Genomic DNA, 24,172 nt, shown 5'->3' with positions numbered 1-24,172 from the left:
TTTTATAGTTACAGAGAGGAAATGTTTCATTTACCTTTATTAAATACAAATACATTGATCTAGGCAGAAAACATGGTTATTTCCCTTCCTAATAATCATTATAACGACCAAGTTATGACACCATTCATGCCACTCAGCTCTGCAGCCATAACATTTACAAATAAGATACATGAAATTATCTTGTTAGGATGCCTTTTAAATGTACATACAGGCAGAATTAGTGGCAAGAACACTGCTAGCATTTGCCACGTGAAGATGGCAGTGCCTTACACTTTGATGTCAGAGACTGTTTAAAAAGGACAGAACACTTTGCTCTCCATAAACTTGCAAAAGCATAGATCTGTGCAAATTTCGGGATATTTGGCAACAGGCTTCTGGGGCTTTGCAGAAAATCAGCCAGTAGAAGAAACTCTTATGAACCACTGAAAAGGCAGATAGCAATATTGCAGGTGGTTTTTAATGTTCTTGAGAAAACTTGAACAGTAGACAAAGTTTACAGAAGATTTTCGGTCTGAGTCTAAAAATATTTAAATAAGAAAGATAAACTTGCCTTCTTCCTCATCTAGAAGATATGAATAAAGGAAAAAAATTGAATAGAGAAAACGTGATTAGTAATGAACTGTTAGTAATTTCATTATTTTATACCAAAAATAACCTGATGCATTAAAGCATACTAATAAAATTCAAAAAGTTACTCAGGGATTCAAAATAGTATTTAAATGGCAGAAAATAACAACAAGAAAAAGCATCAATCTGTAAAGTTTTTAAAAAACAATAAGGCCTTATTACTAAAGGCTTTATGTTCTCAATAAGTGCAGTTTTTATTTAATTTGCTGCATCTCTCCCCCATAATTATACTTTTAGAAGGCTATACAATCTATGTGAATCCAGCATTTACACACAATTTTTAAAGACAGAAGCACCCCCACACATAATACAAATACTGATCGTTATTAGGGTTTTTTTTTAATAAACATTAATCCTCGGATTACTCAAAAGCTAAGGAAAGTCAACATGCAGCGCTAGCAATCACCACTGAGCAGCTGGTAGGTGTTTTTCAAAACAGGACTGGATGAGTAAATCTGTTTCCCTTACCACTGCAGACAAACTCCCTTTTTGGACCTCGGCCACGTTGTGTCCCCGGAGGTGGGACGGTCCCATGCACTGGGTGTAGAGCCCGACCCGTGGCCGCTGCCGCAGCCAGTCAGACAGCCAGGCCAGGTGGCAGTCACAGTACAGGTTGTTGGAGTGGAGACGACTGCGTGGAAAGAGACATGCCAATACCTTTAAATTAGGAAGAACAAACAGAAGAGTAGCCAATTTGCCCAGCCCTCCCTCCAGCAAGCAACTATGCCAATTTATTAATACAGCTGTTAATGAGGAATTGATTTTTTACATCTTTCATTGAAAGTCTGGGAGTTACAAGACAATACAGAAAACTATACAAGTAGGAAAATTACTTTTTGGTTGTGGTCTAATTAATTGAAAGAAAAAAGAATGTTTCCTAATAAATTAACTTATCTGTAGTTGCCTGTCTCTTGTCTAAAAGAAAGAAGTAAATATACAAGAGCTTGAAAGCTGCTGTGGGACTCTTTAGCCCAGACCTGTACAAATAGTGAATAAGACAAAAATGTCTCAAGAAAATTGCCCTGTGGTGATAATACACTGTCAGAAAAAGGAGTTAATAAAAGATTTGGTTTTCAATTAGATAAATCTGTAAGCTGGGCCATTATTAGTCTCTATAGAAACAGCCTGAAAGATCCCTGTAACAGGTCATACTCATTTTCTGGTGAACAAGATAAAGTAATAACTCAATATAAACCACCTTCTTTCACATCTCTTTTCTGATTTCCTCTCTTTTTGTTTAACCACAGAAGGTGGGATTAGCTGTTTTTGGCTACTAGAGATGCATTTTCTAAGCAATGCCTGAAATTAAAAGACCAAATGGAAGCAAATGATGGAATTAAGGAAGTTGTCTCTCTGTTGCAGCAGTCTGACACAAGACTATGGCTCCTTGCCAAGTGGCAAAAAGCACTTTGCCATTGATAAAATATCAGACAAATGTATTCATTAAATTAGGTAAATTACTCTTCTCTGGCTCTCACATTTTCTCAAACTACAGAAAAGGATGTCCAGAGCTATAAATCAAATTGGTATTCAGAATCATCCATAACAGAGTAATGCCACTTTGGTCCTTTTTAGCTGATGTGCTCAGACCTAATTAAATAACTGGAAAGGAAGTGCAAGACATTCAGAATGTAGACAAGGAGTTTAATTAATCCATTGCAAAATAAATCTGCAAAGCAAACTGAAATGTGTAACCAACATAAACAAAAATATTAGCTAACAATTTCCCCCTCCCATAAATGAGTACAAATTAAAGGCAATATATTTTCCTGTAATAATTTTTGGGTGAGTGCTTTGCAAATATAGCTCACGATACAGCACAGTCATTCAGTACAATCTGTGGCCAGCTGTAAGCAAGAACACCATTGCAAATCAGAACTAATGCCACTGAAATCAATACAGTTATACAAGCATATTCTGACTGCAAACGTTTTTATCCCAGTGATAATCTGTCCCTAGTTTAATTTGTTTCAAAAATATATTTTCAGAAGTTGATATATCCCAACCAAAGAAAATATAAATACTGCTAATTTGATTCACTATATTTTGTGGTTCAGAAAAAATGCATTTTAATACAGGACAATACTTCAAATTGTATCTGAAGGTTTGAAAGAAGTACAGACATGATTTTTTTCAAGACTCAGACCTGAAAGAATGAAGTTCTATTATCAAAATCTAGCTGAGGCCACCAAAAGCCCATGGTCAGCACTATTTAAGTGCTTTTGTGTTTGTCCAAGCAAGAATAGTTACAATTTTGTTATGAAATCCACAGAGCTACTCACTTGTATGAAGTTTCTTCAGTTACAAACAATATGTTAACTCAGGTGAATATCCCTACTGATTTCAAAACAGCTGTGCAACCCAACATGAGTAAAAGAAGCTAGACAGACCTTTTGTAAAAGTAGTTCTTTAACAGTAACAGCTTCTCTTGACCTTGATGGAAGCATCCCATTCATTTTTAATTCCTGTTTCACTGGAAAATCTGTTTGAAAGTGAGTCTCAGGGCTAAACCTTGATATTTTCTGGTTTTGCCACTCAACATAACATACGTTTATTCGCAGTCAGTATAAACATACAGAAAAATAATCCCAACCCCTATCACTTGCATATACACTCTTTTCACTGTGCTTTGTTTTAGAAGACCAAAGTGTTCCTCTTTGAAAGTCATAACCTCTAAAAATGGGGACCTTATTGTAAATGCTGACACAACTTTAATTATAATAGCACAACCGGATGATGCTATAATTTTATGTTACAAAGAATGTCGGCGAGCCAGTTTAGTTTAATTAGGTCTGCTAGCAGTACAGTAATAAAAGCATAAAGATTTCCCATTTATCACATCTGACAGTCAATCAAAGATTCTCCCATGTTCCTAAATGAAATGTGACCCGTTCAATAGCTCAAAGTAAAACAAATTTTTGACTTTCAAAAAACGTCAATTTATTTCTCTATATAGCTGTAACATGTAAAAGAGAATTCCCCCTGCCCTCATGTTTTTTTTGGTTAGACGGTGAAGCTTTTCTGTAACTGAATACAGCACTACGGAAAGTGCTTCCCACCCATTTGGGAAGAGGCCAAAACCCCATTTTCATAGACTTATTCATCTCACATTCTAAAAGAGTTGATGGAAAAGGATGCAAGTACTCCTTTATCTCCTGAGCCCCAAGTAGAGCTTGTTAGGTTTTCCTCTCAGAATCAGCTTCCATAGACACACAGATTTCACACTCATCAACCTCATGTTACATTAATACTTTTCAATTGAGTTTATGCTTGCTTTGCCCATACATGTATTTTTAGACACCTGACAAAACTTGGTAGAGGTAAAAATATATACTGGAATGATAGAAATAGCAGCCAGTTTCAGTAGGACTACTCACAATGTTCTGAGTTTGGGCATATGGTTGAAACTTGCCACGGACAGCCGAGTGATGTTGTTATTGTTGAGAGTGCTGCAAAGTCAAGAAGAATCATGGTAACATACTACAGTTATGTCACACTTACTACACTTTTAAAAAAGGTATAACTAATGAAAGTTATGGTGTATTGGTTTTAGGGATGGATATCAGGAAAAAAACCTCACACTTTTAGCTACATTTTTCCTCCCCGTTGATTTCCTAGTAAAATATTATGGTTTTACCATTAATAAACCTAAGTAATTTGAGGTCCCAGTAGCCTATGATTCTCTGAAAATTCCACCAATGTTGAGAACATCTATGGCATTCAAGCTAACCTTGACATCCTGACGTAAAAAAGAGCCTTTAGAGAACATGTCTTGGTTCTAGCACTCCAATTCTCTTTCTAGCTTCTAAGAGTCTATTTTTTGACAGATGTTACAAGATCTGAATATTTTTTTCCAAGAACTTTAGGAAAATATTAACTCTGAGCTGCAATTAGGTTTTATATGGAATAAGTTGCTATAGATGGTCCAGACCTACGTGAACAATAGGGGAGTTTCTGCTATATGATGGAAGGAGTGAGGAATTATATAATACTTTAACAACTCAGTAACTTAAATTTAGGAGAAGTTGTTGGGAACTTGAGATAGGAACTAGAAATAAACCTTAGCCTGTTATTGGCTTGCTCAGAACCCTCATACTTGGTATGTGTAGTTTGTAAAGATTTGGAAACTTTATGAATGAACTTGCAGTAAAATATTGTCTTTAAGTTGCAAATAAAACACAAACAAGCTTAACTCCAGAACAAGGAAGCAACGGATCGAATGTACAGTTTTGACTTAGAGATTACTCATTTGAGCAGAATGGAGAATGAAATCTTTATAGCCACAACAGTAATAAATAATAATTTCCACTGAAAAAAGATTTTTTTTCTTTTGAAGCAGAAAGTATTTTTCTTCTTCCTTTTGTTTTGTTTTGGTTTGGATTTTTTAAAACACAAAGTGTAATTTGTGCTTATTTTGAATAAATTTTGAAGTACTTTCTGATTTTGAAACACAGAAAGGTAAATTCATAGCACCTTGAACAGGATCAGGCTATATACCACCACATTAACCAAGCAATCAATTACTGGTGCAATGTGCTGCATTTCACCTTTGTGTGCTTACTCATTCCATGTCCTAAATCTTTTCTTTGCTGAGCCTAAGGGATCTCCCCTGTGTGTTCTTGGGGCTCCATAAACAGAGAGAGGAAAAATAAAAATAAAAAAAGAAAAAAAAAAAAAAAAAGAAGGATTTTGCCCTTTTTCAAAACTTAACAAAAATGAAACAACAAAAAACAGCCAAGAGGGACCTCCACAAAAGGTGTCTTAATGAATTAATGACAGTCAGTAAACCTTGGTAGAATTTTCTTTCAGTGCCCACATGGTAAATGACAGCTTCCACAGATCTTCCTGCATAATTCCTTATAAGATTTTAAAATCTTGTCTTTTCAACGAAGGGAAATCAGTCCATATTTCCATAGAAGTTAAGAAAAGGTGCATCTGCAAATGTTTTATTTTCAGTTTGAACTGTTTGATGTTTGCCTTGGCATTTTGTATATTTGAGTTATTAGTTTATTTTTGCAAGGGAAAGAAAAATTAGATGTAGGAGTAGATGTAAGGGATACATAAGGAATTAAAAACCTTTTATGACTGTTTCTATCTAATGATAAAAATGTTGGATTTCATTACAGAGATTATAATAATTAAAAAAAGTTGGCTCACCACTTTTACCTGTTTTACATGTTACTTATAGCAAAGATTGTGATTACTTTTTTCCATTTCTTAGACTTTAATTTTTTTTAACATGACAGCAATATATATTGTCCCCATAATCTGTTTCCCAAATACAGCAGATTTTCACTGAAACTTCACAGAAATTCACAGTGATGATTACATCTCTAATTGCTTTTGTCTTTCAGGTTATTTTGCATCTTTAACACTAACTGCCTCCAAAGTTCTACAGTTATATAACCAGTATTTAAGACCTGTTACATTGGTAAGCATTTCAAACTGTCACTAAACAGGATTAAAACCTATTTAAAAGCTTTACCTCATACTTGAAGTTTGAAGTAATATACACTTCCTGTGCTTAGATAGAATAATTAACTCCAAATGAAAACAACATGCACAGTCGTATTTGCTACTCAGTGCATATACAGTATAGTCTGATCTACACATCTTTCATTCTTTAAGCCATATTGGAAAGGAAGCTGAATTAGAAATATCTACTTCAACTTTTTAAAAAAAAACCTGAATTTTCACATAATTTCTTATTGCATACTATAACTTAAGATAGCGAAAATTGAGTTATATATTTGAACAATGGTTACATACTATGTATATTCATTCACAAAATTCTAACCACCTAATTTCCAGCAGATTTTTATTTTAGAGGGTTTTTTCCTCTTTTGCACTCATTGAAATCAATTTAAAAATGTTGCCACTAACCTCAACTAGCAAGGATGACCTTTTCAGAACACTAAGAACACTAAAATTGCAAGCACTAAAAAATGCAGAAAACATTTGATTTTTTTAAAAACATTAAACAATTGCACTTGTAAAGAAAAGCTTGCATTAAAAAAACAAACAAAGCAAACAACATATAATAACCAGATTAAGCTGTCAGTGGAAAAATTATTCTGTCATATACATGTATTCCAAAGACAAAAATCTCAGAGAACATCAGGTTTACTGACAGACACCAACAATTCATCGACTTAAAAATCAGATGCAGTATTGAACCTAGAGTAGGTTTTACATGGCTTTATACCAGAGAGTTAACAATAGGCTTGTTATTCTATGACTGCAAAGAAAAAAAGATAATTCAATATTGCTGCCAGTTTCATTCACTTGAAAGTAAGACCAACTAGTGCTTAGTATTAAAAAACTTTACCACCAGCTGCTTACAAACTCTTTAGTTTCTTGAACATGCAGACACTATCTCCTGCCAGGGAAGCTTCTTTACTTCAGAATAATTTTTATAAAAAGCAAAACCCCAGACACAACAAAATCTGCACCCTCACCCTCCTCCAGTTGTGATTAACTGAGTGTGATTTAAATTAACATGAAGTAACTCACTGATACACAAGTTCTTTTACTTCTCTTAACATAGAAAATCCAGAAAAAATGTGTCATTTTGATTGACAGAGCAAATATTTCAGGAATGTGTCCTGTGCCTCAGATTCTTAGGGAACAGAGCTAATTTGCTCATTACATTGATATTGTCAGATGAGGGGTCACTGATGATAATTTTGTTACCTTTAACCTCACTGATGACCACTTTGAGAATGTGTGAAAAAGTATGGAAAGGAATATTGTAAAAATAACCTTCTGTGACACACAAAGAAGGTATTTTGCTAAACATACATATGTATTTATGCACATAAAACTTAAAGTGTTTTTAAAAAGAGCTATTAACATGCACATGCTAAATATCTTGGCATACAGCAGTAGTGCTTGATTGAAAACGCCTCTTTGAAAACATTCAGTTTGTCAAATATACATAGCATATTGTTCCTTAAACAGAGTCTGAAAGATCAGATTGATGTCAGAATATATAACAAAAGCAATTCTGAAAATGTTCATCACATCAACAACGATGGATAATTTACAAAATTAATTGGGTTCATTAATACTGCTGCCTTCCCCCCTTTTAAGATGAAATATATTATTTTCTTACAGTATCTGCCAATGGCTTTTTTTTTTAATAATTATGTTTAATGGCTGTCTTGCAGTGTAAAGGCGTATCTTTGCCTCTCCACATCTTTTTACCATTTTATAGCACATCACAGTGGATTATTTTAAGACATCTTTTCACCAGACCAACCTGACACCAGGCTGCAGCTCGCAGATAAGCTTCTACATTAGTACTCCCCAGACACTGAGCTCTTGCTACAAGTAAGAGATACAAGGAATACTTACAGCACTTCCAGGTCACGCAGAGCCCTAAATGCCCCATCTTCAATACAGCTGATCTGGTTGTAATCCAGTTGCCTGTTAAACAGATTAGAAAGGCATTTGTAAGGGAGAGGCGTGCTGGCGAGGCGAGGTGCAAGGGAAGCCTCCCGAAGGGCCGGCAGAGCAAGGCCAAGCAAATGGAAAGGCTCCGGCCATCCCTCCCGTCCGCTCGAGGCTGTCGCACAGCGCGCTGGCCTGCACGCTGCCACAGAAATCCCTTTTTGTTCTCAACTGTCTGCGCAAAACAGCAGCGCTGGGAAAGCTCCAGTAAATAATAACTGCACCTTATATTAAATGCCAAAGGAATGCAATTTCATTACATCAAGAAAAGCTATCCATTAAAAGCTCTCAGCATCATCTTGCTGAAACAATTTCATTAAGGTAAAGGACGGTAAATCACTTAATGTCACACGCATCCCCTCGGTGACCTAACAGAATCCATTTATCAGAGCAGCCCAGCTGCATGTTAATTCCTCCCACCGTGGCAGGGACTGGGGAAAGACACCACTTTTAGGGGTCTCCCTGCATGTAAGACAGGGTGGGAGGTGTTACCCCCGGGTGTGCGGGGGGATTTAGAATAATCACCTTCTAGAATATGTCTGTATGTAGAAATAACAGTGTCTAAGGTTTACAGATTTGTTTACTTATCTACTTTAATTCTGCTCCAAATGAAAGTGGTGTTTCTGCTGTAACCTTCAGCATACGGTTTTCTACATACTGCAATTATATGCAGATAGTATGTTGTAATGGAGTATTTGAAATCTAGACATAAAACTCAGTAACCCACTCCATACATTATTAATCCTTAAGCATTAAGTTATGAAAAATTTAGATTTGTTTCTCTGAAGAATATTATTACCTTTTCAATTCAAAACATTTTTACAGCACATACAGCTCAATTAAAAATATCTGCCTAAATTAAAAACCATGCAAATACAAAATCACACTTTCTCTACTGATAAAAGCTTTTCCTATAAATACTGTAATGTCTTATGTATTTCAGGGCATGATTTGCAAAGCAAAGATGATAAAACCTCACTTTAAACAACTTCTCCAAGCTGGTAGCTTGTCAGTGTCAAATAATATATACAAGTAAATGTGTGTGAACAATAGTAAGAAAATGAACAAAATACAAATGAACTCTGCCCTTCTATCTTCAATTATATATAAGCTAGCAGGGCTAATGACACTTTTACTAAAGCATTTTCTGTGATTCTTCTGAATCTATGATAACATTTTACTTTATTAATAAATCATCACATCCACTGCTGAATGTAATGTACCCACTTCCATAAAGTTATTCTAGTTTCATCAATACTTTTCATCTGAATTACTACTACATAGGGTTAAAATATTGTCATAACTGTAACAGTGCCTCTGTGTCTGTGTATTGAAAGCTAAATGCAAACTATTAGTTCTTGAATATGATCTTTAATCATTTTGGTGCAATGTTACAGCACCAGTGCTGCAGTGTTGGAATATTTAAGCCTTCAATTTTTACTAATGAATTTCATTTAACAATTAAGCTAATAGCCTTTTTATTTTAAAGAGATAAAATATATACAGAGTACAATTCTCTAACCCCTTGAACAATTTATCAAAGCTATTTAAATTAGTACAATGGCATGAAATGTTACCCTTGACACAATACAAAAGAGAAATTGTTTCCAGACAAATTGGAAAAATCTTTTAATGCCACCAAATTTGCCTAATGCAGTCTGCAGGTTAATCTGTAAAAGGGTGAGCTGTATGTTTGCCCACATCTTATTATCCTTAGTTGTCAATGTATAAATCAGTGCTGACACAGCTTCTTCTAAATCATCCATATTGTACACAAAGGAAAATCTTTTAACAGCAGAGAAAGCACTTCAGCAAATCTTGTCCTACACAAACTAAAAGGCAGATTTCTTCTGCTAGCCTGGTAGCACTTTTGGTACACTCGAAAACTTTTGAACTTCTTCCTTTAATGAGTCACCATGATCACTACCTTAGTGAAGGGTGAGTTGTTTCTATTTAAACCTTCTTACCGAAAGATTACCGTGTTTGTTCTGAACTAATGAGTTGTTTTTTGTCTGGGGAAGGGAATTCTGGAGCTGGGAGAGGAGAAATGTTTCTTAGTTTTAAAAATTACTGTCTTTGAAAGCTACTATTGTCTTTATGTTTTAGATTATCTTCCATCAGTTACAACCATGATATAAAATGATTAGACACACAGCATGAAGAACAATTGGTGTGAGATTTTTTTTTTAGTTATGAAAGAGATATGACTTTGAAGACTGTGTTCCTGGCTTGAATAGTAATTTAGGGTAGAAGTAAAGATAAAGGTAAGAATATCTACTGCATATATGACCCAAACAGAAAGTTAGACAATATTTCAAACAAGCATAACAATAACTTGTAGTGTCACTCTAGCAGATATACTGAAGCAGTCGGAATTTTTTGTTGATAAATCTGGTTCCTGACAACAACCTATGTGAGTGCTATGACTTAACACATAAGCAAGAATACTAGAATAAAAAGGTACACATTCCTCTAATTTTAAGTTATGTTTTATAATTTATTTTAAGCATAATAACTTTTAAAACCACACCTAAAAATCTACAATACCATCACTAACTTATTGAGTATACCAATAACCCTAACACCATTTTAGAAAGTTTTTTTTTCCCCTAAGAACTGCTTTTCTTCTTTTCAAATCATTAGAACGTTCTGAGAACAGAAGCTGATCAGACATGGACCAGCAACTCCAGTGCATTCTCATTATTCCCCTCTCTTCAGTCTTTCTTATTCATCTTCCTGCCTGCCCCATCTCCATTCTCTGTCTTTTCTATGTGGGATCTCTCCATAGTTTCATAAAGATGCTGTTCCTTTCTGCTTCCAAACCTCACAAAGCAGCTCCAGCATTGCCATTCCCATGAAGCTCATAAAACACAAAACTACTGTCACACTCAAAATGTTTCCATCATCGCAGAGAATTAATTGGATTCTGCACCCATATCTGCAGCATTACCTGGGTATTTAATGTACTCACTAATCTACCGCTACTTAAAATGTTAATGTGTATCTGAGCTCAGCAATAAGAACTAGGAAGAACTAAATAAAAAGCATTCAACTAAGTTTAAAATGTGTTTCATTTACTGCTCTTGATACATCTTGCATTGTAGAAACATGTTGCTAACTTATATTTTCTGCCCTTTTAGCATATGTTGTCTACCAGATAATGATAAATAAATATCTTAAAATAAATTTTGTTATCCCACAAGAATCACATTTAATGACTAAGAGAAATTGTTGCATATATTTAAAAACTACTACTCTCATACAGAAAAAACCTGTCATCTGATTCTTAACAGAGAATTTACTCATTCTTAGAGACTGTTGAAAATCGGGACAATTTCAAACAATCTGTCTGCTTTACTCTCCTGTTCTTCACAGCTTGAGGACACTTTGTAGTCCCGTGCTAGAGAGGTACTCTTCAGCTTTACCTTCTTCTCCTTTGTTCAGAAATTATTACGTTCTCCTTGTGTATCAACTTAATGATAAACTCTGTTTAAGAAGTCAACAGAAAAAGTGAGAAGCCTTTCTAGAGCCCTGCAATAGCTTTCTTCCTAGAAAATATTTGGAAAAAGTTTTAGCATACTGTATGCTGGATTTCACATCCGTAAAGTTTTTCCTTGTGTGCACAATATTTATCACAACAAAGCAATTTTTCGAAACAGTCACTCTTCCTTTTTAATATCTCTTTGTATTTTTGCAACAGAACTGACTTCTGTTTCTTATTTCTTACTTCTCCATTTCAAGATGAATCAATAATTTCAGAGGAATTAGTTGAAAAAGATGTAACAAAATCATGCAAGAATTTATTCCAAGTATTTATCAAACTTCAAAGAACTGCTTGTTTCCCATGACTATTACTATTTATTGTGATTAATCTTTCATTTAGAAGTCAAGTGTTTTTTTTTCTACTTTCTCTTTACTTTACTAATGTAGTTAATTTTGTTGCTTACTAAGTTTTTTTTTCACAAAGGCCACAGGGTCACCGACCTGTTTGGTAAAAAGAGCTTTAGGAGGTACTAGAAAAGTGTACCTATTCTTTTCTTCATGCTTTCAGAGCTATTTTTGATTTTAATAAAAATCTTAAGCATACACAGAGCATATTTCAGTAATATCCTGTGAAAACCCTTCTTGATGTATACCTGAAATGCAGGTGGCTGAACAGACTAGCAGTCCAATTGAGAGTCCCAGTAAGAGCAAGCATGAGAAATATCAAATTCTAAATTATTAAAGCATGTCTTAGACAAGCAATGCATTCGGATCAGCACTTGTACAGGTAAGTAGATAAATATACTTCCAGGCACAGTGGAATTTTGTGCATGATCTGAGATGAAATCAGTAACTAGAAAATCTTCAGCAGGACTCTCTTTTTCAACTGCTAATAATTGAACTTAAAAAAAAGCCCAATCATTCCCAACAAAGATTAACACAAAAGCCATTTATGTCTTTAGTGGCAATGTCAGTTTTAAATCTTTCACAGTCAGCATAAAAGAGGCATTGGGGCAACACCAAGTAGTATCAATCAAGGTTTTGGACAAAGGTTAGTATAATGGAAAGGACTTCGATTTGATGCTGGTGACTGTCTCTCTCTTCACTAATTCTTCATTTTCCCAGGCAATTTAATCTGTGAAGCCACTACATTGCCCTGCAGCCTTTATCCCTGGTGTGACAGCTACAGTCTCCCCTCTTGCTGGGAAAAATGGCACCAAACGAACACAAAGAAAAGAGTAATCAAAAGTAAGGCCTAGAGCGTGACAAGAAAAACAGAGCAGCAGATCCTTGAAGGAGATATGATGAAAATGTTCCTTGCTATTTTTGATATTATTTGAAATTGCATATATTTAGCATCACAATTCTGCCATGATGTTGGTATATTCCTTTCCATCCTCTGCCAAGTATTGATTACACAGAGGAAGAGAAAACTGGTATCTTAGAAAATTTTATACACCTGAAATGGAAAAGTCATAATGCCAAAATCTACTCAAAAAGAGAGCATAGCATTATTGTTCATTCAGTGGTTCTTTACATTTGTTTGTAACCCAGCTATTTTTCTTCCTTCTAACCAGATTCAAAAAACATCCCATCCAAACTAACAATCTGGGCATCTAATGCATTTCTTTTACCATCTTAAATTTAAGTAAAATTCCTCAGGTTGGGAAGATTTTAAACATCTTTCACATCCAGCAAGAGTACTATATCACCAGGGAGGGTTATGAAACCATCATTAACATGTATATTAAAAAAATGTGTGTTTAGTTTGCCCTTTATATAATAATTTCTATTTGTTTTTAAAAAACAGTGACTGCCACTGTGTTCTCTGAAGAATCTAACTTCTTGGTAAATACTTATCTCCCTGAAAAAGTAGCAAGTTAGAAGTAACTTTCAGAATTATATTTCCAGAATTTGCAGCCTAATTTCTGTCAAGTCCCAGATGAGAAGTTATACTAAAAGTGTATTATTCTTCAAGTCATTCAAGAATAATTTCTTGAACAGAAAAATTGATGCTTTGACACACAGCAGCTATATTTTTATTACAACTGAATGGCCAAAATACTGGATACTGGGTTTGTAGTCTGGGGAATGGCTACAAAATAAGCCTCCCTCATTTTTGTCACTTTTACTGAAGAACACAATTAGTTACAAACAATTGGGTTGCACTGGTGAGAGTGAAGACAAGGACACTTTGTTTGGCCTTTGTGAGAAGACATCTGAATTTGTGAGACGGCAACTGGTTCAAACGGGCCACCAACGTGAGAGGCTTGAAGCAGGTGACACCTGGGGATAGCCTGCAAGAACTGCATTTGTTGGGCTTTAAGAGAGACAACAAAGAGGTGATCTTATTGCTGCCTACAACAAGTGAGAGTACAGAGGGAGCCATATTCTTCTGAGTTATGAGATATAACAAGTTGGAAAATAGGTAATTTTAATTAGATGTAAAGTAGATTCGTGAGGTTTCTCAGGTTTTGTGTTTTTTTTTACTCTTTTTACCATGAAGGTGTGGTCGGTTCCCTGGGCTGTCAATTCTCATAATCTTTTGCCCATTATGCTTTTATCTTCTACAGAATCTATACTGTGAGGGTTATTAAGAAGTCCAGAAAGAAAATATCATGGAAGCATTTTATGGAAACTAGACAGCTTCTTCTGCGAAACACCAAGAAGACTATAGAACTTACATACTAGCAGGAGAACACAGTGGTATCATCAACCCTAAAGGAAGCAATTACCTTCAGATTATCTGAGTTCACACCTTTGCTCCACAAAGACTGGAATGATACAATAAAATATGCTATCAGGTCAAGTTCTGTGAAGTTTGTTAACTAACTTTGAAAAAGCTTAATAGAGCTACTGTATGTCATGGTAATCAAATGTTCTGTGTTAAAAAAAAAAAAAAGCTCACTAATTTATATTGAAATTTATGTAATTACTGTTACTGTTGCTACACATAGCAAATCTTGGATTTACAACATGTTCTAATACACATTTCTTTATTCTTTTTACCTTCACCCATCTCTCACATGAGTTTGGAAGAGATGAAACATCTTTAACGTTGCTCAACTACTGGACAATTACAGAAGACAGGCCAAAACTAGAACAAACATTGAATTCTGTTTATGAAATTCTTGGTAAGTATATACACGTATTTGGTTCCTGGACCTTAGATTAAACACCTTCGTAGATTCCTAGTCATTTAGGTTGGAAAAGACCTGTAAGATCATCGACTCCAACTGTAAACCTGACACTGCCAAGTCTGCCATTTAACCATGTCTCTAAGTGCTACATCTACACATTTTTTAAATACCTCCAGTGATGGTGACTCAACATCTTCCCTGGGCAGTCTGTTCCAATGCTTGATAACCCTTTCGGTGAAGAAATTTTACCTAACATTCAATCCAAACCTCCTCTGGTGCCACTTGAGGCTGCTTTTTCTCATCCTCTCTCTCACTTGTTACTTGGAAAACAGACTGACACTCACCTGGCTATAACCTCCTTTCAGGCTGTTCAATTCCTTTGTTTGCAAAGTGATGCTTTCTATACCTACCACTTATCATCTGTCTCTTTAATTTTCTTGAACAATTAAATAAAACCTGTAAAATTCTTCCCATTGTCCTCCTTCTCTAAGTGTAATGTCCAAGGCTAGATGGAAGGCTGGGGTTTGTATCTCCTTGCCTTGGATTCTGGAAAGGCACAATGGCCTGACTTAGTTACATAAATGCTGTGCTAGAATCCACCCAACTCACCCCATGAACTCATTTGTCATTCTGTAAAGGGACTGTAGAGAGATCATAAAGTTTTCAGATTAGGGGTTTGGTGGGTTGGGATTTTTTACTTTTTTTTTTTTTTTTCTGGGAGCAGTAGGGATAAATCTGTAGTATTTTTTCTATCACAAGAAAAATTATGTCATAGATATGATTTAGACTTTGTGGCAATGCTATGGACTTTATGATTTTATTGTTGGGGTTTTTTTTCAATTATCTCCCCAAACGAGAAAGGCTTTAAAGGGGGATCCACTGTTTATGCAAGTTTTAGATGTTAATTAAGGATCCTTAGTTTTAAAATACACACTAAGATAAAAATGATATATCAGATAAAGATTAGCATCCTAATGCAGTTTCTGACTGGAACTACCTCACCATACATAAGTACACTTATATTCTAAACTGCTGCTTTGCCATTAGAATATTCTCAATGATGCTGTTATTTTTACTAGCAAAGGTCCTTTCTGTAGCTGTATAAATTTTCAAATATAAAAGATCATGCAGAAAAATTCAGGCCTCTCCTTGTAGCCAAGCCTCTTTTTGACTATGAATAGTGATGGGACCAGTTCCGAAAAAATACCTCAAAAAATATCAATTAAGCAAAGTAACAAAACTACTTTGAGAAGCACTTGCATGTTTTGGAACATAATAGATTTGAACGTAATAGTTTTTCCACTGAGGTGTGGTAGGGTTGTCCTGCAGGGAGGAACTGTAGTAGGCCAAACTCTTGGACATTCTGCTAAGTCTTTGAAAAGACATCTTCCTCACCAATTTTTTTGCAGTGCTGCAGGCAGTAGAATGAAGTGATGGTGTCCATCACAGGAAGAGAGAAATGCAGAGGGCTGCCTGTCCTGTCCTCTCCTGCTGAGGATACATCATCATGACCCTCCCTTTGTAATCACAGAGTACTTTTTTCAAAGCAGTACAACTAGAAATTTCATCTTTCTCTTTAACACTGACAAACCCAATTAACAAAGGGTATTTCAGCAGAAATTAGATGAAAACCTCCTACAATGACCTAATATTTCCCTATATTTATTGATGTCTCCTAAGACAGTAATCATTTTTTTTCACAGTTGCATCATGCTGGAAGCTCCATAGTCTTTCTGGAAACCACTATTGTATGTCCACTGACTTTGCTGGTTGTTTATTAGTGATGAGTCCCTAGCTTACAGCAGGGGTTATAGATTTTGAGGGCATGACCTTACATTTCCTACTACAGAAGTCCATCACAGTCTTCAGATTGTTCAGCTTGTTCAGTCCACTAAACTGATCTACCATTTTAAACAGAAAGTCACTGCTTTGCTTTGCTTGAAATTCACGTATTTCCACATTTAGAAACCGTAAGAATTCAAAACCTGCCCATGAACTTCAGGGTCACCATCTCCTGGAAAGTGAGTATCTTTCTTTCACAAAAGGCCACAGAAGAAAACTGTGTAAGAAAAATATCCATACAAGTATAAAAATATATGCTATCAAAACTAGATAATACCATGATTTTTCTTTCTTTTATATAAGCAAACCAATGTCAAACTTTTGGAACCAAAGCAAAATGATTTTTTCCACATGAAACAATAAAATGTTTCAAACTGCCTGACATTCAAATATTAAACTCAGGTTCCATAAACCAATAGTTATAATGCCATGTTGTCTTCAACTCTATTTCAATGTTTTACATTTCATGTAAGGCAATTTTAGAATGTTTAAGATATGTTGAAGTATTCTGGCAAAACAAATGGTAAGTATCGGGTTTATGTAGAGATATCTTAAGCAGCTATAATAGTGCTAAGGAAAAAGATATCTGATACAACAAAAGGACACTGTATTGACAAAGCATTATCATCAGAATATATAGAAGAAAGAAGAAAATACTTACAGATTTTTTATGTCCACTGCTCCTCGGAATGCCTTCCTTGGTATTGCTTGAATCTGATTTTCACTAAGATCACTAAGGAAAAAAAAATAAATTAAATGTCAAAATGCCATATATCTATTTAGTTCTGTGTAAAACACAACAGAAATATAAGAAAATAATTTCAGTCATTATTGTTCAGTCAATGTTTCCAATGAAGCTTATTTTATTTCCTTAACTGATTTGTAATTGAAGAAAAACAAGTAGCAATAATAGTCAAATTAGTTTATCTGTGTTCCACTAAGGAGTTCCTCTGCAAACAGCAACATGTATGCCAAAAAAATATTTTAACAATGAAGGTAGAAATTATTTAATTTTTAACTTAGTGTTTTCACTTTTCAACTGTTCCAAATTCACAACATTAAATGTTTGATAGTATTTTCAGCTTTGTGTAAGGAAGACTGAAATCCAGCAAAAAGAACAAATAGTGAGATGTTGAGAAACAACTATGAAGTTGTGTAATATGAGAGATCAATATGTTTCTGACTTTTGTTTCAGAGTGATAAGCACTATATATTTTAAAAGAAAGCACCACATATTTCAAAAGAAGGCACTGAAACCATCATCCCTGTATGACCAGCTGTACCACAATCTGAAACTATTATCTTTTAAAAAAAAGAAATATTATTGAATATACTACAAAATTATTATTCAGTAGTATTTTTTTTGTTATCAGTATGAATAAACAGTCTTTTTTTCTGAAATTCAGACACATTTTTGTCCTTCACAGGTCAATACTGGAAAAAAAAAATCTAAAAAACTCAAGTAAAGACAGTAGTAGAGGAGACACAAAACAAAACCAAACTAGAATCCAGAGCTTTTTGTTTATGCTATGCACCTTTAACAAGCAATGCAATACAATAGAAGATGATCAATACATTCCAGTCAGTTTGGAGGTTTCACTTCAGACAATAATTTGCTACCCTGGACCAAACACACCTATTACACAATGTACACAAATGTTTGAAGGCCTTCAAAGGAACCTTGGTGTATTAAAATGAAGAAATCAGACCTTCTTTTGGAAGCCTTCTGAGAAGCACATACCTATACACAATAAGGGGATCGCAATTAATTACATGAAGAAGCTTGAGCATCTGACTAAAATGTACAAACAAATAAGTTGCATAGAGGTGTCTCTATTCAGGGATTTTCAGTCTATTTGCACAGCACTTTCTTATGGTTAACTAGGTTTCATTTTGCTAAAACCTGCACTCCAAAAGCAAACCAAATGCAATCCAACTCCTAACAGAAGTAAAGTTTTGCTATGCCTTGTGTAGAGGCATCTTTAGACGATCTATTTTAAAGAAAGCTTTTAGAGTGCAAAACTGCACACAGAAATAAGAGATTTAGTTCAGATTAAGTGAATAAGCAAGAATCATTTAGTTGATTAGACACAAACAGTCACACTTTTGACATACTCTAAAACATAATCCAGCATGAGTTCATATTTCCAGTTCTGAGCAATCACTCCTGAAGATCTCTTTCAGATTTATGAACACGCAAAAAATAATTTGAGGACATTATAAAACCACACTCCCCAAATTAAACAAAATTGATATAATTATTTTGAAAATAATTCCACATATACTGACAGCAACTTTGTTTTATTCAATTCATTGTTATATTATGGAAAATCACTTTCTATTTACTAAGTTTTTCACAGTTCATGCACATAATTGCCCTGCAAAGTATACTTAAAAGTAGACCCAATTTTACTACTATTAGTCATGTGTGTAAAAAACAGAATCTGTGAGCTGTGATTTAATTTTCAAGCCACCTAAGTAATCTTGAAATGGGATATGACTGCACTGCTCTGACAATAAATTCAATGGCAATGAATGAAAAAGCAGCCTTCAGCATTTGTTACGGTAACATGATTTAACAGCTTACTTCCTTGAAAAAAAAATCCCTTATAAGCATACAACACAAATATCTATATTTACACTTCTCTTTAATTGACTAATACATTTAACCTATATAAAAATTGTGTGTGAAGTGGTTAAACTAGCAGTTGGAATTTGTATCATGATCAATGTTTAGTTTATAACACAAATGTATGTATATATCCATTGCTGTACTCATAAATATATACTGCAGGAGATAATGGGTAACAGTGCATTAAGCTTTTTATGGCATTTGATAGAGTATAATCATTCACCATTTTATATAATTTAAAGAAGTGTAATATGAGCAATATTGAGACAGTACGTAAATTATTTTAAAAAATCTAATAGGAAATATCAATGGTCAAAATTTTTATTTCCTTGACTAAAGGCAAGTCTTAGCACAAACACAAGGACTTACAAGTGGCAGCTATTGTGCCAGGTTCCTCAACAAACAGTACACCGAGGCTCTGTGCTTGCATAGGTACATCAGTGTGGATGGATGTCCAAAAGACAGTGGACTAACTAATTGCATGCTAGATTTACTGCTGGGTCCACACAGTTAACACCATCTCCATGTAGCATGGGCTCAAGAAGACTAAAGCACAGTGTTCCCTGCTAATTTTAGCACATTTCAAATGTAAACTACTTGACTGCAGAGGTTCCCAACCTTGCTATACAAGGCACTGTTTAAAGCCTCCCTCTAAATGTGGAGTGCTAAGTAAGGTTGGCAAATATTGTTTTCCAAGAGTAATTTTCTGCAATGCATCAGCTGCATTTGTGAAACTTTCTTGGAACTGTTTCTGTAACAAAAGTGTGAGTTCACATCTACCCTGCAAAATTCTACCTCTCACAAAAAATATGATTTTCAACACAAAATTTATGTCTTCTTATAGCAGAAGTTTTCAGTAATTATTTATTGATTGCCTCAAGTTTTCATCTGCTCAGTCTTAAACAGTTTCCTTATAAAAACCTTGAGGGGTTTAAACAAACATTCAGCTTTTTCTTGCATAAATTACACCTACATTTCACGACTCAGAAGCTGCTGTGTGGCCTTTTTTACTAATGTTTGAATCCATTCTATTGCATTTCTTAGTTCACAAAAAAGGTCACAAGTAGAATAAGGTGCACTGTGACTTTCAGGGGAAATGGGGCAAAAATCTATTTTGTAGATAAACCCAGACAATTTGCAGGCAATTACATTACAGTTGAGAATTACATATTCAATTGACTTTGCAGATAATATTCTGCATTGAAGAAAGGTGCAAACATCCTTTTCAGCCTGATGGTCATTGTTTTTCTGCAGTAATAACTATGAGGACTTCAGGCCTCATTTCAGAAATAGGCAGCACTCGAATACAGAATATGAATTATAATGGCACTTGGTACCCCCAAACTGAAAGAAGGTCAAAAAAATTTAAGTCATGAAATGAAAAATCTTACTTTTACAAGAAAAAAAATCGGTACTTTGGAACAAAAGGCATGAACTTGCTTCACATTCAAAAGCAGCGATCTGACCAAGATATTTTCATTGAACAAATTAAATTTTTCTCCATTATTATTACAGTCCAAGACCTTACATCAAAATCCATCATCCCTCTGCTGGAATAGCACACTTGATTAAAGAATCTTTTGTATACAGCTAGAGTGAAAAAGACAAGGTTACCCCATAGGATTTCTTTTTTTTTTTTTTTTTAAATAGAGCTCAATGATCTGGCAAGATGTTTTGACAAATTCATCTTTGTGCAGATTCTAGCTGTCATAGAGGCCTCTTTCAGCTAAGTTGTTCTTGACTCCATTATATCATTCCTAGAGAGATATATTTCAAATTATTAAGTCTGACGTGGAGTACCTTAGACACTGACCTTTCAGGAAAATTCCTTAGTGCAACTTTGTGGGTTTCATTCATGTCATTCTCTGGCAGGCAGAGCACCTTCATCCCTTGGCCCCCACCACATTTCCTTGCTCTGGCATTACCAAACCTGTGCTCAGGGCCAGGTGTAACTTCAGTCTCTCAGAATGTGAGACGTTCTCAAGGAGAGCTCTCAGGTTTGTTTCTTCAGATCAAAAGGGGGCACTGTAAGACTGGGGTTAAATAGAAGATTTGCACACAAAAGCCACCTGGGCAAATTCAGCTGGCAAGAGCTGACAGAGGTTCTTTTTAGAGGGGCCACAAATGAGCACCACTGCTGCTCTAGATGCGACTGGACCAACCTGGTTACAGTGGTTTGTTTCAGGTATGTTTAAGCTGTATACATGTCAAGAATTCTTCTGAGTTGTAATATTCTGGCTGCAACCTCATTTTCTCAAACGTAAAACCAGAAAACCAAATCCATACACCAAACAAAGCTGAATCCCACTCTAAATGAAGATACACAGAGGAAAATGCACAAAGATTTCTGAATTTTTGCCCAACTGCAGCAATTCTTTGAAAAACTTGCATATCTTTTTCTTTTTTTTCCCCACAGAAGGTCAGGTGTGTGTTTCTAAATCAGAGACTAAATATGTAGCACCTGAATAAATGCTATTTTTTATAATTAACATAGTCTATCCAAGTATTCAAACTCATCAATAAAACCAGAAATACTACAGACCCTCTAAGGTCTGCAATCCAGTAAGTTCTGGAATTACTGTGCTTACATAAAATATAATTTATTTTTAAACAAACAGGATCACTACAGTTTATATGCAATATACGCTGGTAAGCACATATGCCTCAGCTTTTACACAAATCTCTTCTGATAAAGTAACTGGACTTCTGTAATTTGAAATTATGCCTAAAAGAATGTAGATTTCTGTATTTCACAAAGCAATGAAATAGGAAAAAAATTAATAACACCCCCAAAAAACCCTTCACCCTACCCTCCCCCAGAAAGCAGCTTCATTTTATGTATTCAGTTATTTTTTTCCTTGTAATACATTGGTAATCATAATGCATTATGCTTTGTGGAAATAGCAGAAAGACCTTGCCAAAAACCTTGCTACTACTGAATCCTTCCTAAGTACAGCATGAAAATGGCACATTTCTATTTATCATATTTACTGGTTAGTTGATCGAAGCATATGAGGGAAATAACCCCACAGCTTAGAATCCTGTGAAATTTGAAATTCATACCAATAGAAAATAATAACTTATTCCCCCTCAAAAACCCTCAAAAACTTATATACAGTGTTTCTTTTTTATCTGAAGATAAAGCCCTCAGATAACCTGAAATTAATGATCCTGACAGAGTGCTTCAGCTCTTAAAAAATGCACACAGTACTGCATTGCAGCTATTTTATTACTCACCATGTATGGTTTGCAGTTGAGGATCCTATACACCTTAAAAAGGGGCACTCAATTTTTAATGATATAAATTGAAACACCACATATAATATCTATATCATGCACTGCTAAGGCTGTCTCACAGTTTTCTTGTGTGGTTAAACCATTGTTTGCTCTGAAACACTAAATCTTTTGAAGATGGCAAACCTGCTTGTAAATTTAATTACTTGTAACTTTATTTTCCTCTACGGTTTAACCTCCCTCTGTGTCTGACCAGTAATATCATAAATCTTTACTGCCACTCTCTACTTTGCAAAATACTGAGTACTGAGAATGAGTAATGTGCCCTTATTTGTGAAGGAAAAGGCAGAAATACTCAATCAAACTAAGTATTGAAAACTTACCAGTTTATTTATGCCAGTTCTTAAAAACATCTCAGAAGGTGGCTATTCCATGATCAGCATCCTTAATATTTATTTACACATAAGTGACATAAATGAAGTAAGCCTTAATTAGTACTTCTTTTTTACTAGAAAACAACAGTTTTAACATTAGCTAACTACGCTCTTCACGAAATCACCCGTGCCTGTACAAGGTGGCAAACTATCATAGATAATGAGACTACAGGGCATTGAAAGAAATAAAAAGAATGAAAATTATTTAAATTATTTGACTGAAAATCAAGTATATGAATTTGGACATGGCAATTTTCACTTCGAATAGAAAGGTCATGAAATATACAAGCAATATATTTTAGAATAGGATAGTTCAGTTGAAAGGGACCTAAAATTATCATCCAGTCCAACCAGATGATTTTGGATGCTCAGGCTACTCACTGGATCCTGGACTTCAGTAAGATAACTGTGAGGTCTTGTATGGCCCAAGATAGTTCTCCAGTCACATTCACAGCAATGAGGAACATCATCTATAACCTCAAAGCTATTCCAGATCAAGACTCAGGTTTGCAAGAGCTATTATTTATTCCCTTCATAGCAGTAAAATTTTAGATTTGGAAGGTGAGAACATGCTGCAACCTGACAACATAAGAGAAGGGAGCCACAGCCCCAAGGTTTAATTGTGATCTTGATATGTCTCCAGAGTAGTATGGGGAAAGATTATTTCATGTTATCATTAAGACTGATAGCTGCCTCTGTTTGCAAATGATGCTGTAGCCATGGGCTTTCCCATGCAAGGAGGAGAGAACGAAATACCAAAGTAGGTTTGTCATGTTTTCAGTGGATCTCTGATTTGGATTTCACTCTTAAAATGCCAGTTTTCCACTTTCTAAATTTGAATAATAAATAAGAATTTCTACTCTGTATTAAGTGGTATGTGTTATCATGGAAAACTTCTGATCAGATTTCTTTTATGCTCATGAACCTTCATTTATCACCATACAATCATACTCCTAAATTGCAAAGTTCCAGTATGACTAGGACCTTTTCTGAATGCTACAAAGGCACGTGTTGATAACCACTAGTTTTATTGTGTTAGGATAAAGTATGTAATTACACATGAAAATTATTTTTAGAACGATGTAATGAGAATCAAACCAAAGTATAAAGTCTTCAAGAACACAGATGCTACTGAACATTATGGTGTTAATGCAGGAGGAGTATCCTGGAGAGATAGTTGCTCTAAAATTAGTAGCTCAGGTGAACTGAACCTATTGAAGCCTGTTTGGAATTCCATCATGGTAAAAATACATGATATAGTAATATGAACTTACTAAAAAAAACATGAATGTTAAGCAAATACATTAATATACACAAAAAAGTAAGTA

The 24,172-nt window shown here is 34.8% G+C and overlaps 1 protein-coding gene across 1 annotated transcript in view; it reads right to left on the bottom strand.

The window, feature by feature from the left end:
* SLIT2 (slit guidance ligand 2) overlaps positions 1 to 24,172 on the bottom strand; it is a 265,416-nt gene that overhangs the window by 96,462 nt on the left and 144,782 nt on the right. Inside the window, 5 exon segments of the mRNA XM_050338763.1 lie at positions 1,096 to 1,119; positions 1,122 to 1,258; positions 4,005 to 4,076; positions 7,984 to 8,055; positions 17,206 to 17,277. Coding sequence (XP_050194720.1) covers positions 1,096 to 1,119; positions 1,122 to 1,258; positions 4,005 to 4,076; positions 7,984 to 8,055; positions 17,206 to 17,277 — 377 coding nt within the window.

This window comes from Myiozetetes cayanensis, unplaced genomic scaffold, assembly GCF_022539395.1.
Source record: "Myiozetetes cayanensis isolate MyiCay16 unplaced genomic scaffold, myiCay2020 scf7, whole genome shotgun sequence".
Lineage (NCBI taxonomy): Eukaryota > Metazoa > Chordata > Aves > Passeriformes > Tyrannidae > Myiozetetes > Myiozetetes cayanensis.
The sequence above is the reverse complement of the archived record's forward strand: the minus strand, read 5'-3'. Positions and strand labels throughout refer to the sequence as shown.